This window comes from Simochromis diagramma, unplaced genomic scaffold, assembly GCF_900408965.1.
Source record: "Simochromis diagramma unplaced genomic scaffold, fSimDia1.1 OVJJ01000596.1, whole genome shotgun sequence".
Classification (NCBI taxonomy): Eukaryota; Metazoa; Chordata; class Actinopteri; order Cichliformes; family Cichlidae; genus Simochromis; species Simochromis diagramma.
The window spans coordinates 3,974,709-3,990,517 of record NW_024387245.1 but is presented as its reverse complement, the minus strand read 5'-3'; the positions used below and the strand labels follow the sequence as shown (position 1 = coordinate 3,990,517).

General features: G+C 39.8%; 1 protein-coding gene across 22 annotated transcripts in view; it reads right to left on the bottom strand.

The window, feature by feature from the left end:
* Positions 1-15,809, bottom strand: part of LOC120714602 (formin-binding protein 1 homolog) — a 53,475-nt gene that overhangs the window by 21,931 nt on the left and 15,735 nt on the right. For 16 of the 22 annotated variants that reach the window (XM_040000906.1, XM_040000905.1, XM_040000893.1 and 13 more), the window contains exons 2-6: positions 14,163-14,278; positions 10,425-10,481; positions 9,937-10,084; positions 3,892-3,954; positions 2,574-2,678 (exon numbers count right to left, since the gene is read on the bottom strand). In XM_040000906.1, the coding sequence (XP_039856840.1) occupies positions 2,574-2,678; positions 3,892-3,954; positions 9,937-10,084; positions 10,425-10,481; positions 14,163-14,278 (489 nt within the window). Of the gene's footprint in view, positions 1-447; positions 463-2,573; positions 2,679-3,891; positions 3,955-9,936; positions 10,085-10,424; positions 10,482-14,162; positions 14,279-15,034; positions 15,769-15,809 lie in introns of those variants that run through there. The other 6 variants (XM_040000899.1, XM_040000901.1, XM_040000909.1 and 3 more) reach the window with 2 other exon arrangements.

The following is a 15,809-nucleotide window of genomic DNA, read 5'->3' as shown; positions in this document are numbered from 1 at the left end:
CCAGTGCTTCAAAACGAGTTGCTGTGCCTGCAGCCACATCACATCCTGTTGTCATTTTCTGGAAATTACCTGTTTTGCTAGCTGTCACTAATGGGTATAAATACATATTTACACATTTCAAGTTATTTATCTAGCTGTCAAATGTGGATTTTAAAGAAGAGTTTGATGAAATAATGAGGATGTGGAACACAAACTGCATGAATGTTTATAAAGGTTTGACTTAGCATAATCAGCCTTTCTCTCATATTTCTTACACATAAAAATCAAGAGTGGGAAAGTGTACAGCAGCAGACAGCGCGATAAGCCACAGTCAGACAGGACAGGGCGTGGTAACAGACCTGGTTGAGGCTATGTGTCAGACTCTACAGGAGACCGTGTGTATATCGAGACACAAGTCGAGACAGTGTGTGTTCCGACAGATACGGGTTCTCTGCTCGCTGGACCTACCTTATGGAAACTTCGCTTCAAGGCATGGCATAAAATAAATTTACAAACACACACATACACACAAAAAAATTATTAGCTGTTTCTAGCTAAACAAGAAGTTGCTATAGATGCACTTCCTGCACCACCTCGAGAATCATCGCTAAAAAAAGGAAGCTGGTATCAGAATAAACAAACACGATCACCACTAAAGTAGTGGGATTTTAAGCTGCTGTTCTCCGCTACTGGTAGAGGCTGAACAGTTGAGAGGAAGGCAATATGTTGTATCCCTATACTTTATGACGGAGAATCCACAACAGGGAAGTCTGTCAGTGTGTGTGAGGGCCGGGGGTCCCTCAAAGAACTGTAACTGTGTTTGTGGATATCTGGGCTGCAAATCCAAACCCCTAATTAAGGGATTTGTTTGCCAGAGGTGGAGAGAGAACACTTAGAGGTTTGCTCCAGCTGTGCTTAAAACCACAAAACTCCAGCTCGACAAACAGCAGCTCTTTTGCATTAAGGGCACTGCATGACCGACAAAAGCATCTAGTTGAAGTGAACTTTCAAAATACATCTCTGTTAAATATTTAGCCAACTTAGCTGGAAAATACTGATTTGGACAGGTCAAAATATACATGACTCTTTCTCTGCTTTTCCTACCACCATGCCACCACCTATCTGTTCACCCCAAACCTCCTCACGGAGCAACATTTTTCACTATGACTAAAATGCAAACTAAGCTGTGGTTGTGACATTTCATCTGGGTACCTTTAAACTGTGCATGTATTTTGCAGCAAATGTAATAACGCAAGTGTCTAAGTGGCTATACTCTATATCTTACTAAGAACACTAAGCTCTGCTTTTTTGTACTTTCTGGAAGAAAAGTACCTGTTATAGAAAGACGCTGACAAGATCATCTTTCAGGTTTTCCTGAAAGATGAGTAAGTAAAAAAGCAAGCCAAGTTCACCCAAATGATCCAAAGGAGAAGGACTAGGAGAGGACTAAAGCACAATTAAATGATATGTAATGTGAGAGATGTATTTAAATAAAAGGGCAATATCAGTGGTTTTAATGGGCTTGTCAAGTTAACTACAGTTCATACACTGTTCATGAACATTGCTTGCATATGTACCTATAATGTAAGATTAAGACTATTTTGTGAAGAATCTGGCATACTATGACACAGTTTATGTCCCCACTTTACAAACAGGCTGAACTCAAATAAAGTGAAAATCAAATGATCGTTTCATTTGCTGATATCATGTGCAATTTATGAATGTTGTGTGATAATAAACATAACTCTAATATGAGTACAGCAACTCCTGCTTCAACAATAGGTTCTTGAGCTGCTGTGCCGGGTCTTTCCAGCTGAGTTCAGTGCTCTCTTAAGATGACTGTAGTTCTCTGGCTGCATGTCCAGAGTGTAGAAAGGCTCTTTATTCCAGCCTATATTTGCATAATAATCAGGTCTGAACTGTGTCAACTGTGAGCCTCAGCTCTGCTCCAACAGCTGATGAAGCAGCAGGAACATGCGCTGCTGACCCATGATGCCTTGCGGGCGTGGGAGCTGTGTGGGTCTGAGATTTTGAGGGCTCTTTTAATTGGTCATGACAACAGGAAATGACATCAGCTACGGGCCCAGGAGACTGTGGGCTGCAAGTTCTGAGAATCGGATGATTGCTCCTTGTGATGATTTATTGAACAGGACATATAATCTCTAAAACAGCACACTACTTATTTAGTTTTTCACAGTCAAAAAGTAAAAACAAACCTGCATGTATAAACCGAAAGACACATAAGAGAACCAAACCTTTTCATACTAAACAAAGATGTTTGGTGGCTGTTCTACATAGATAATACAGACTTGTTGCTGCTATCAGCTTTGTTTAGCAGCAGATCACTGTGCTGCTGGGACAATGCCAGCTTCTTCGCACAGTTCCTGGTATCAAGAACGTCATCAGTCAGTCTTTGCTGTCTTTTAGGCTCATTGGAACGAGGACTCAGGATCGGGGCATAAAAGGGGGAATACGTGGAAAAGAAAATTGTGACAAAAAGGTTGCTAGGTGGGAGGGTGAGAAGCCCAGGCAGTCGTGTTAAGCATGAAGGGTACAGGGCAAGCTCATTGGATATGAGGTGACACAACACATACCTTTTCCACGTCAGCCTTAGTCACGTTAATGTCAGCATCCATCTTCTCAAAGTACTGCTGTGCTCTTTCTGCCTCTTTACACTCCCTCTCAAACCGTTTTTTACTCTGAAATAAGAGGGTTTAATGATTTAATGAGATCACACACATTACATCAGTCAATTCCTGCCACGAGCTATAGCAGAACGCTATATTACTTGACTTTTAAATAAGCACAGTAATGGACGTCATAATGTGTACGTGTACGTCAAATACATTTAAGGCCTGGCGTTGTGTGCAGCAGAGGTCAGTTTATGTCAACTGACACAGGAACAGGGTTTGTTAAAGTCTGCAGTCTGCAGATTAAACAAATGTTCATAGTGGTCATTTGTGTACAGAAAAACAAGCATTCATCCAACCCTCTTTCGACCCCTCTAACTGAACAATCAGTGTTTGTTGGGCTAGTGTGCACTCTGAACTATGCCTATCTGCCTCACATACAATGGTATCCATTGAGTGCACAGAGAAGTTTGAGGAGGACAAGGCATCTCTCTCACACGCTTTCTCTCCCCCGTCAAAGGGGCCAGCCAGAGATAAGAAGTAGTGTTCTGTGCCATTTCTCTTCGAGCTTCTTTACTACAAATACAAACAGAAATCCTGGACCTGCACTTTTTCAGCACGAGAAACAATGTACTTAAAATCTTGCCAGCAGCTGATATTTACATTATACTTCAGTGTTTCAGTCTTCAGTACTAGGTGCACCTCAGGCAGTGTGTGTATCAATCAATTCATCTGATGTCATTATTATTATTTACAGTGTGTGACTTCTGTCCCCCTCACCGCATGTAAAAGAAAATGTACACTGAGATTTTAGGACATAACAGGAGGTTTTTCTGTACAAGGACCTCTGCTGATTTACATTTTTCCCACTAACACCTCATGTCTGGCAGTTTTTGGTAATGATGTGCTTTATATATTTTACTTTATTACTGCTGACTGGTAGCAACTCTTCGCCTGGGAAATAACTGGAATGATCTAAAATGCCTGGAGCAAATCGTTCATAAAGAAACAGATATTTGTTTGTTCAAAGAAGTATTGCTTTTGTTTGTTTGTTTTTTTCACCTTGTATTACACTCATTTCTAGGTTGGGTTAGGCTGCCACGAAAATCTGAAGTGCCTCTGGCTCCCAAGCCAAGAGAAACTGACAAGCGATCCAGAAAAAATGGTTTATTTTAGTCATTTATAATTTCATAATGTTATAGTTGCAAATGATGCAAGCTCAGTATGTATTTGTTGCAACTAGTGCACAACTGTGGAACTGCACGTAAATAGGTTCACTTACCGCTTCCAGCTGTTTCCACGAGCTTTCAATGTGCTGCTGTGCCTTACGCCCATCATGGAAGTGCTGCAAGAGAAAACAGAAAAAGTACAGAATTGTTAATTTCTCTCATATTATTTATGAGCTCAAGGGATTTAAAATCAGATGAACATGTCTTTGATATAGTAGGGTTTACAAATTAGATGAGGTAATCATTAACCACTATGAATAGTTCCTACACTGGGACACTGTGACAGTGAAGTATTAGTGTCAACTGTGCAAATTCAAATAGACACTGTATTGTACATACTCTAAAAATTACGACCATAGAACCCACGAGCTTAGCGCTCAGAGATATATTCAAGCTTGAGCAGGAGGCTAAAAGTCTGTTTGATGAAAGATTAACCACAGGCTCACCACAGGGGTACCAACACAGCTCCAGAGAAAGTGTGTAACAGTGACAAAAACAGGTTAACAGTAAAATCATTAAAACCAGTCAAAGATACTGTACACAGAGTTGTCTTCACAAAGCACCATGCTCATAGCAGAGCTGTGCACCAAAGGTTTCTGTTTTTAAAAAGCAGTCCTCTCTGCTCTCTGTTGAGGGTCATGCAAATACAGAATGCATATTATTTGATAAAACTTACTAAATCCTACTTTTTTCTTACCAGAAATAGTTAAAAAAATATATCCATAAGACCAAGAAGTTATAAACAGCTTATTAGAAAGCGTGTTGAAAGAAACTACTAAAAGCATGAATCTACTGTTGGATGAGGGAAATTCTGTTGGTCAAACACTGCAATACTGTGACCTACAAACAATATTAATGATTAGTCTGATGATCCCCCTTTTCTCTGTGTGACAGCTCTGATGTCTGACTAAGCAGTAATCATGTTGGTATTCCCCTAACTGTTTTAGAGCCATTACCAGGTAAAGTTTGTACTTTCCCCCAAAAAAACTGTATTAATAAACATGATAGTAACAGCCAGAGCAAAGCGGGCAGAATAAGAAACAGATAAAGGCTAACTGATGAAGTTCTATAATAGCAGCTGAAGCAACATAAAATAGAAATTTACAGAGAACAAGGCATGAATTAAATGATAGAAACTATTTAGAGACAAACACACAATGAAGGATTTTGGCAATGTCAACTGTAGCATATTGGAGAAGACTAGGTGGCAGCTGCTAGTCTAAACTTGTACAGCAAATACGCTGTGCTTTTTGTACATGGCCTCGCTTAGCCTACTAACGTGCACTTGGCCCGACGACAGAGCACATCCCTCTACAGCTCTCTGTGTGGATCAGAGCCAAATCCCCTGGAACTGCAAACACACGGGTACAATCTAAACTTTTTCTTTTTTAATAGATTGCGATTAGCTATAAAGCATGCAAATACTTCTTTAACTGCTGACAGAAAGATTAATCTGCACAGGACTTCAAAAAGAATCAAATGAAAATGAAAATGGCACAGGGACTTGACTATTAATGCGGTATCCCATAGTAACGCAGACTGCGGAAGCTGGGACCAGTAGCTGAGTTGAATATCGATGCTGCTATTCAATAACGGACCCAGGCTATTATAAAGAACAGAAAGCTGCTGTTTGTACGCTGCTGGTATTTCAGTGCTTGGGAAGCACAAGGAAGTTGGTATTCTGATTAAATAAGCAAGAGATGTGAAATTACAAATGATGCAGGAGGCTTAAAAGTTCATCTTACTTGAATAACATGAGAGTAGTAAGTGAGAATGCAACCTGGTGTACCTCAGGCATTCACACTTCCCATTTCCCAAAGTTTCGAGGGAAGCTGAGTAAAATAAGGAAGTGTTCCAGTGTTTCAGAGGAAGTATTTGAGCATTACAAAAAAAAAAAACAGGACACTGTGGAACTGCTAAAGTCAGCTCCCAACAATGCAACATTTAACTAGCCAAAAAAAAAAAAAATCTGCTAACCAGGAGCTGCAGGTGACTGTTTAATAAGACCAACTTTTCAATCATGTACTCTGAAAGTAATTCTTGGTAATTGATAAGTGAATGTGAAGCCTCTCCACACAACACAAGCTCACAGACCGTATGACATCACTGTTACTATGGAGAATTCGTTCAACCAAATATTTACCTCTATAACCACATTTATAAAAAAGAAATCTGCACATCATCTGGTTTAAAAAAACAACAACATAAATATCTATGGAGATAAACAAACTGCGATAAACAGCTCCATCAGGTTTACAAGATCTGCTGGAGGATGAAGATTTACTGACTACAGGGACAAATGGGGCAGTTTTACTTTCAAACACAATAAAAAGAGCCATCAGCCACCTGGGACGGCACATATACAGCGATCAGAGCAGATGCTCTGCCGTACTGGTTTCTCAGTGTTTAAATTAACAGACCCTGGTGATACAAATATCCCTTGTAGCCCATTCAGAACTCAATGAGCATGTCATCTTTTTTCCATTCATGCTAATCAATAACAGCATGTGACTGCAGTGACATTTGAGAGCAGTTCAGTGACCTCAAGCCATTTCCATTACCAGAACAAGTGAGAGAAAAAGGCCTAAAAAATTCTTGACCCAGAATTCATCCTTTTGCTGCATTCATATTTAACCTCCTAGGATCTGGAGTCCACATATGTGAACATCACATTTTTGGTTGTCTAGACCAAAATACTAAATTTTGCTCTACAAGGGCCTGATATTCACTTATGAGGACATTATACTGCCACTGTTCTATAAAATTTTAAAATGAACGTCCTCATATGTGGATCTCATTTCTCTCAGAAACAAAAATCTGGTAATTCTTTGTTTTTACATTCATCAGGTCCCAATCAGCCCAAATAGCAAAGAGAAATTAAAAATGCATGACATGAAAGAGTTCAAGTCTTAGGAGGTTAAAGTTTAATAAAAGTGGGATTAGATAATATGAGATCAAAGATCAAAGTTGAATATTCACTTAATAATGGAAAGTAGGCATGCTTTTTCATGACTGTGACACATCCTTCATAAATAAAGGAATTCCTCATGCTGCGACACAGACTCTCTAATGCCATCCAGGTACCATAGCACTTGACAAAGATACGAGGCATCTAAGGACAGAGATTTGGGTTTTCACAACCATGATCCTTACATGCCTCTTTTTACTGGCATCCTTTTCCAGGCTGAGCTGAGTGTGATGTGCACTCACAAGCTGCCTTATCCACTGTAAAAATCTGTTTTCTCTGACACGTAAAAGAGAAAACCTCTTTGCTGCTTAGCATGTGCATCTTTAAGCTCACTTGAGTCAAGATGTGCACATGCACATCTGTGCATATGCAGCAGTTAACTGATATATTACTCATTCATTGACTTGACTTGGGTCATAGGAATGTGAACCTGCAGCCTCATACAGCTGTCAGCATGCATATAATCATTAGGTACTGGAAATAGCCACAGGTTGTGTGGAGTTCTAGAGACGACAGAGATGATTAAACCCTATGAAAGCTCCACTGGGACGTTTCTCCTCATGTCGAATCCATTAGGCAACAGTTCAAACCTAGTGGTACTGCAGCGTTTGTTTATACTGAAGTCATTCTGGATTGATATATGCATGCAGAGACTACTGGAAGATCCAACGATCAATTCTCCCTCTCACCTTCCTATTTGCTTTTCCACTCAACACAAGAAGGCATTTGAGGACAGCCCAGAGTGATGCACTGTTTTTACCATGATTTCTCTTTCTTGCCTGCCTCAACGAGAACAACAAAGGATGATATTTTCTGGCACAAAAGCACCTAATATCTATTGCTTTTCCACTAAATGCAATGCATTTTTTTTCTGGTCTTTGCAGCTAAATGAGCTAGTGTCTTTCTTTTTTTTTTAATTTTCTACCTGGCTGAATATGTCACATACTTATATAAAAAAGGGAACCTATGATGAGTTATAGGAAGTCTTGCACAGTCTAAGGGTCTTCGGCAGTCTTCATTAGAGAGGCCAGTTAAGCCTTGTGGTCAGAGACCTGGTAAGGACAGCAGTATGCTGACTGAACACCTTATTATGATTCCTCAGCACAAACAGTCCAGTGAGACTTAAAGAGCCTTCATCCCATATTAACCCTGCCCCCTCTTCAACATTTCATATTACACTTTAAGGCATTAAGCAATGCAAAAACAAGAAAGTATGTTGTCACAACTGTGAAATATTTAAAATATTTCTTACTGTGCTTACAACAGCTTTAGTCCAGCATATAAAATGTGATTCTACCTTTGTAAAAACACCTAGATTTGCTATGTTAAACCTTTTAGGAGAACACTGCTGGCCACCTCTTATGCCACCCCGAGCTGAGTTTAGCAAGCGATTCACTCAAGAAGACAGCAAAGGGGAAGTGTAGAAAGTTACAAAACAAGTCCATATGAGAACTTCATGAGGATTTTTTTTTTCATTTCCGGGTTTGTAATGTGGCTTTTACCTGCGCAATAAGCTTCCTATAAACCCTGGAGGGGCCAGCTTCAGCCTCTAATCCCACTGTCTGGGTCTGCCTACACAGCTTTGTCTAACACAAACAAAATGCTGCAGAGGGGACACTGAGTAGTGCTTAGAAATAAGGGGGGAAAAGTGGATGATAGGAAGCTGGGGGCTTTACAAACAACACCCAATATATCACTTTCTCTGGTAGTGCTATGTTTTTCTGTAGCTGGAAATTTGCTTTTGTCAGCAGGCTTTTCAACACTTAAAATAAGCCAAAGTCACACCCCAGTACTCAGGAGTTGTATGAATGTGCTTTTGAATCTCAATGCAAAATCATTTAAATGACTGAAAGCTTAACAGGTTAAATTTACTCCACAAGGACACTGTACAAAACATGAGAAACCCAATGAATTTAGATGAAATGATGCTCTGTACAGAACAAGCTATCTGATCTGGACAGGGGATATAGCATAGCCATAAAACAAGTTTTATGGCTATGCTATGAAGGGGAACCCCCAGTACTACCTAACTGAAGATATACTGCTTTAGGCTTCTTTAGTCAAGACACATGACTAAAGAAAAGAATGGGTAAAAAGGATGAGAAAGGATCAAAAAGGGACAAACAGATATATTTAAGAATTAAATAGAGTAGAAAAAGAGGAACTGTGCAGAGAGATGAGAAGGAACCGTGGGGTCAAAGTGACATTCTGCAGCCTGCGAGCAGCAGGAGTCTCTCTAATCAACCTTTACAACAAGAGACAAATCTGAAGTCTGTATGTGATCTTTGCTGTATGAAGCAGGCTAAACCAAAGTAAAAAATGAATTGGGGGTGTGTGATTTCTCTTTGCAAATATGGGAAATTCCCATTTTTTTCTGTAGCATCTCCATCTAAAACTTAGCTTAAAATTCATTATGATCACTAATGATGTGGTCCATAGACTAAATGTAAATGGCCTGCATTAGACTAAATGTAGGAGCCTTGATGTCTGTGCCTGTGCGAATGAAAACGCAATCTAAAAAAAGGTCACTGAGCCTTTGAGCAGCACTCTGGTTTTGGGTTTCCACTCCAGTTCCCCCAGCAGGATTTCCAAGACAAAAGAGCTCATGAAAGATTTTCAGAACACTTTCCCAGGTGGCTAGGTCTCATCCTCTCTCTCGCTTTCTGCTCTTCCACCACCTGTATGGATTTGATTTCTATGCATCACACAATGCAAGTGCACCACTCTTTCTAATCACTTTATAATGGTAATGATAAAAGTGATTTAAATGTTTAAGAATAGCATGTGGTGTACCGATATTTAGTTGGTTTAAAAGAAGGAATAAGTGTGTAATGACAGAGAGACGAAGACTGTGTTCCATAAAAAGGACTCACTCAGTCACGTTTTGCTCTTCTGGTGAGCCTTTGGGTGTATCTATATTTACTCTGGGATGACCTCGGTTCATGGAGAACAGAACATGCAAAGGGGAAGCACTGCTAAAAAGCCCATTGTGTCTGTTTTCCTTAAACATACCCTATTGTCTGAAGTCAAAGTTTGTTTTTTATGGCATAGGAACAGAGGAATAGAAGAAACAGAAATCAAATACCGAGAAAAAGAAAATAACCAAAGATCTGATATCAAAAGCTCTCACCGATTTTCTCTCAGTCTTGAGTTCTTGTAGGTAGCGCGCAAGTTCGGTGATGATAAGAGATGTCAGGTTCTCAGAAATAACTTCGTGTTGACCTGCGTAATCATTTAACTCATTCAGTGTTGTTAGGAAGGCTCGACAGAAGGTGTACCTAGTGGGCCACAGGAAATGAAGTCAGAGGAAAGACATGGCTACCAAAAACATGGCTCATTTTTGAAAGAAAACGACCTCTGTGAGAACAAGTAAAAGGAATAGTTGAATGTTTTTAAATACAGAGATAATGAGAGGATACCACTCTCATATCTGCCAATTATATACAAGACTACAGCAAAAACATAACAAATCCCCATTTAAATGATGCTTTATGACTTTATATATTTCTATTAAATGTTTCCAGTGATTTTTACTCATTAAAAAATTGCTGGCTCTTCTCTCCACCTCAAAATTTCACAGCATTCCTTTTACCTTGTATGCAGCATCATTTAACTTACTTGCTCTCTTCTTCTTCTTTGGAGTTCTTCTTGGGCTGATATTTCTTTGATAGATTCCTGTAAAGAAAAAGATTCCAGTCAGATATTCCTTACTGGAACTCTTACAAAGAGCCCTATCTTCAGACCAGTAGTGCACCCCTGCCATTATATTTCCCTGACACTGCCCTTATGGACCTGCCAAAGGATCATTCAAGTACACCATTCAATCCAGCAGAGTGCTTTCTGCTCCTGCTGCTATGGTCTCTCTCTTCATGTCATAAATCATTGCCCTTAAGGAGCATGCATGCAGAGCCAGTCACCAGAATAAAGCTGTTCTAAAGCAGCCATTACCCTTGTTTTGACTCTGGCTGTATGTTAGCAGTATGTGACTAGAGCAGGGCCGAGAGGGGGAGGGAAAATGAGACATATAGTGAACAGGGATGTGTAAAGATGAAATAAAACATGGTTGTAACTATAGATGCATGGTTATGTTTGTGTGTGGAACACAAATAACAACCTTTAATGTCATTACAGCAGCATTTATCACTGTCTTTCATGCAGCCCAGCAACGTGATGCATTGCAGGCTACAGTACATCATGTCACTCGTTTCATAAAGACACTGTGCCAGACTCATTATCAGCCAACTGGGACTCTGTCACCAAATCATAATAACATACTCAATGTTCTGAAAGATTTGAGCACACTGTGTGCTTGCACTTTAGGATCCTTTGTCAAATTTAGAGGAACTGTTGTCGAATTAAAAATGAATATCCAAGCTGTGGACTAACAAAAAAGACATACCAAAATGGAAAAGCCACAAATTTGTTAACTCATACAGAGAAAAGACATGAAAAGGAGAAAGTGAAATTTTCCAGTCTAATGTCATGAACCTTTGGTGGCATTATTGTCCAAATTATTACACCATGTCAATGTAAACTGATGCAAAGAGCTGATTACAGTCATTGGTGACTGTGTTTGATCTGGGATTCCAGCAGTTTGTTCAGTGATGGGACCTAAATGCCTCAGCTTGCACAAGAGCTTGCTTAATTCATGTCGAAATAAATAATAAATGTATTAAGAAAGATATAATGTGGGTCTGCATGAACTCCATCCAGCTCTCTCATACCCACATCCCCCACACGACTTTCCAGTGGTGTTTGCACTGTTGCTAGGCAGATCTATGTGCCTATCTCTCTCTCCTTTTCACCCAACCTCTAATTATAGCCCTAGCTCCCACTCACTCATTCATTCACTCACAGCCAGAAGCCACGTGTCAGACTGTATGTGTCCCACTCAACTCAGCAACATATTTAGCAAATGTGTTGAAACTAGGGTAACAACTAGCTTTAAATGAGGATGGTTAAATGGGGTTTGAGGCAACTTAAGAGGATATGTCTCCATATTTTTCTGTACAGTTACTGAGGCAAAATCTCTGAAGCAGTTGATAACATTTTCTCCCTCTACCAGTGTGTTTTCAGCAAGATTTTATTCCCACTTTGATTTGGATTACTCCAGACTGGACTCTAGGGGAGAGGAGGGTGGGGCATTAATGCACTGCCCCTGCAATGACTACACTGAAGCATTGTGCATGTTTACACCAATTCAGGGAAAGAGGATTATTCATGGATTAGTGCAGTGTGGTTGGTATGGTGATGAAATGGTGTAAAGTAGATTTATAGCCATACATGGCATTCAGTTCTTTAGAAAAGCAAAGTGTTTCATATGTTTCAAATAGCATTTGTTGCAACTGTATTAAAACTGTGGCCTCACTTATTGGTGATTCCTCCCCCATAATTGGCCCATTTCTGCAGGCTTATTGATCTGACAAACATTTCCTCTCTTAATCCTTTGGCCTAGAGGAATATAAAATGTGAGTCTTTGTTCACCCAGATATAACATCTGGGTGAACAAAGAATTATTTGAATTAGTTTTTTTTTAATTAAAAAACTGATTCATATGCAACCCAGCAAGTTAAACCATAACTATAAACTTGCACAAGGTTAAGCAATGTCTTTAAATACACCTGTGCATTTCCTGTTGTGACTTATCAAGTTGTCTACTGTGATGAAAGACGTTACCTCTGAGCCTGAAAAATCTGCCCAGCAACACAGCTGAGAGAAAGGAGGACTAGATCAAAGGATTAGTTCCATTAGTTTATTAGATTTAAGAGCTCTGCATTTTTTTTAGCATGAGTGTGCCCAATAGATTATACCTGATGTCACAAATCAAGTTGATTACAGAGGGTAATTAGTCCTGAGGTATGGCCAAGTAGCACCACAACAAAGAACCAGTGTGTTGAAAACAATAGAAAACTCAATGAGTCGCAAAACCTCTGTCTTAATGTCCTAACTATCTCATTTTAGCTTTTCTGTCAAGCATGTCGATATGCACATATATCTGTGTGTATATGTGTATGCTAGATAACAGTAAGCCCTGAAAACATTCGGACCATCTGGAGAGCCTCCAGGTCAATAAACCTACTATAGCTAGATGAGCGGAACACACAGTGACAGATGCTAGTAACTAACAGAATTATTGGATATCTATATTTGTTGCTTTAATTTAACTAATTTTATTTAACTGAGGCAATGTATTTTACATGCCATTAAAATGATCCAGACAATAAAAGAGGACCTTAAATACTTAAAGTTCAACATTATTACTGAGCAGATTTGCAGAAAGAAAAGAACAGAACAAAATTAATAGTTAGGAAAACTATATGCACCATTTAAAAAAACACCTCTGTTTGCATGTGTCCGTATTTAGGTCTGAAAAGTTAGTGAATACAGAGATATGTAGGTAATGCATGCATATAAACACAGACAGATAGTCCTATTATCTCAAGCTGACTTAATTATCAAGAAACAGGCATGGCAAGGTCTGCATACAGGATCACAGGGCGTGTTACAGAGGCCTTCATTGTGAATACTGGAATGGTAGTGGCTAGATTCTGTGAAACTGGGGGTTGGGGGGCAATACTTAAAGCATTAGCCATATTGCCTGGCCTCTTTAAATAGGAGGATTGTGGATTTGGGGGGTATCTCCCACTGTGCATGGATGCAAGAGGTCTTGTGAAGCGCATCCTGTCAATGCAGGACCGAATACACTCCCACTACTTCCCCTGAAAAAAATAAGTGACTGCAGCAAAACACAGTGGAGGGGGCGGGACCAACACTTGTGATTGGAGGGGGGAAAAAATCTGGGTCAGACCTGGGGTTGATAATGCTGATACCTAGTAATCTCTATGGAAACACAAGCTTCACCCCCTTCCCCCACAACCTGACTTCCTCTTGCCTGAAACTGAAGCTAGCAACACAATCAGACAGCACGCAGGAGAGAGTGCAAAGCAGCAGACAGACTCTTCACAGACAAAAAGGATGGAGGGGAATAGACAACCTCTTCCGCTTGCATGTTTGGTTCTGCAGTTACATAAGGTAATTCTGCTTCCTTGCAGGCAAACAACAACACTGCTGTGAAAATAAGAGAATTTCTTGATAACTTGTATTCCAATGCACGGTTTCCCACATGGGATTGTTCATTTAGTCTCCTCTTCCTATGGGAAGCCAGAGGTCAAGGTCAGCTTCAAAATGTGGTGTTTAAGATTCAGTCTCAGGGGCACTTCGGTAGGTCAAATCCTGCTGTAGTGTCTGTTTCTGTGTGTGTCTTTTTTATCTATGTCATCAAGAGGAAAACATTCACCATTATTACAACTGCTTCTGCAACCCACGATATGATTCTGAGTAAACTTAAATACTCACCTAATCTGTTTTGCATAGTTGGTTTCAATTTCTGATCTCTCCTTGACAAATTTGGTGTACTTTTCCACAAACTCGATCCCCCACTGTGTATGCTTTTCCAAGTTGTCAAACTGATCCTGCAGAAAAGAAGAAGATGGTGATTACATCATTCAAGAAGGAAAATAAAGCACTCTGTAATGCCATTTACATTGTAATAAGAAAGTTAAGCATTACAAACGATTCAATCAGTTCAATGACGGCACTGCAAGGGACCTACTGTCGATCTTTTGCTCACTTACTCTGGCCCACTTGCATTTTTACCTTTGCAGTTGAGCACTGCTCATACTAATCATTAAGTTTATTAAAATTTAACTTCTGTTTGTAGACTACTGCTCATCTGGCTTCCCACAGGCCACGTATTGGTTTATTCTCAGTAATTGATCTCAAACAACCTAAATTGTGATTTAAACTCTTCAAAGGACGTGTTTCCTGGAATAAGCCTGCAACTGTCCTCCTGACACCGAGTCATTTTCCAGCAAGTTTCCCCTTGCTACTCTTAATTTAATTTAAAATTGTGGTCTGTTACAGAGAAAAAGTAGAGCTCATAGTAAAAACAGGCAGCAGCAGCAGCAGCAGCAATCCTCACTACTGATAACCAAACACAGCTGTTCAGACTGAACTCATTCTTCATGATTCGTTCATGACTTGTGAGGAAAAAATGAGCCTTTAGTTGGCTGAGGTCACGTCTTGAAATTCATCACTTCAAAAAAGAAAAGCCTTCATCTGGAATATCGATTTACATACGTGCAAAGTTTCACTAACAATCGTATGCTTAATTCCAAGAGAATTACAAAATAATTCCAAAGGTGAACAACAAAAAAGACACGGACAACCTTAGTGCGGCTCCAACAATCTCCCATCCTCTCTTCTAACATGTCGGTAGTCTTCCTGAGTGCAGATAATTGCTCTTAAGCACAGTGCAAAAAGTTCTTTCTAATTCTCAACGCAAACCATGCAGGGCACTTTAGAACATCCTCCACAAAGAGCGCTTTCTTACCCTAGACACAGGAAGTGGTTGTGGTGATGAAAAGTTTAAGAGGTGTAGTGTAGCCTATGAGAAGGTGTGTTAAACTGGCTTATTTGTTAGAAGTGCAAAATATTCAAACACTTCAGGAAAACATATTTCTAGCTTTACTGAAGCCACAAAATGTTGTCTAGAGGGTGATCAAAATTTCTTGCACACCTTTGAACAAGCCTTCACACAATTAACTGCTACTAAAGCAAAAACAATGGAGTGAGAAGGATGAGGGTGAGGGGTAGCGGTGCACTCTGCATTGTTAGTCAGTTTCAATGAGCAATCACTCCTCATCAACGAGCGACTCAGCAGAAGATGAAATCAACAGATTTACACATTTTTACTGAAATTAAACTCTGCCTCATCAATCCTAAAGTCTAAACTTTCAGACACCCATCCACTGCTTGTTGTTATCGCCCAAGCACATGCTCACTCTGAGACGCCATGTTCCAATTAAAGCAATTAACAATATTTACTTCATGATGAAAATTATTACAGACATCCAGCATTCAGGGCACAAAACAGAAAACAATAAGCACACATAGCTGCACCCACATCATGCACACAAAACCCTCCTCTCCTCCTCTGCACAC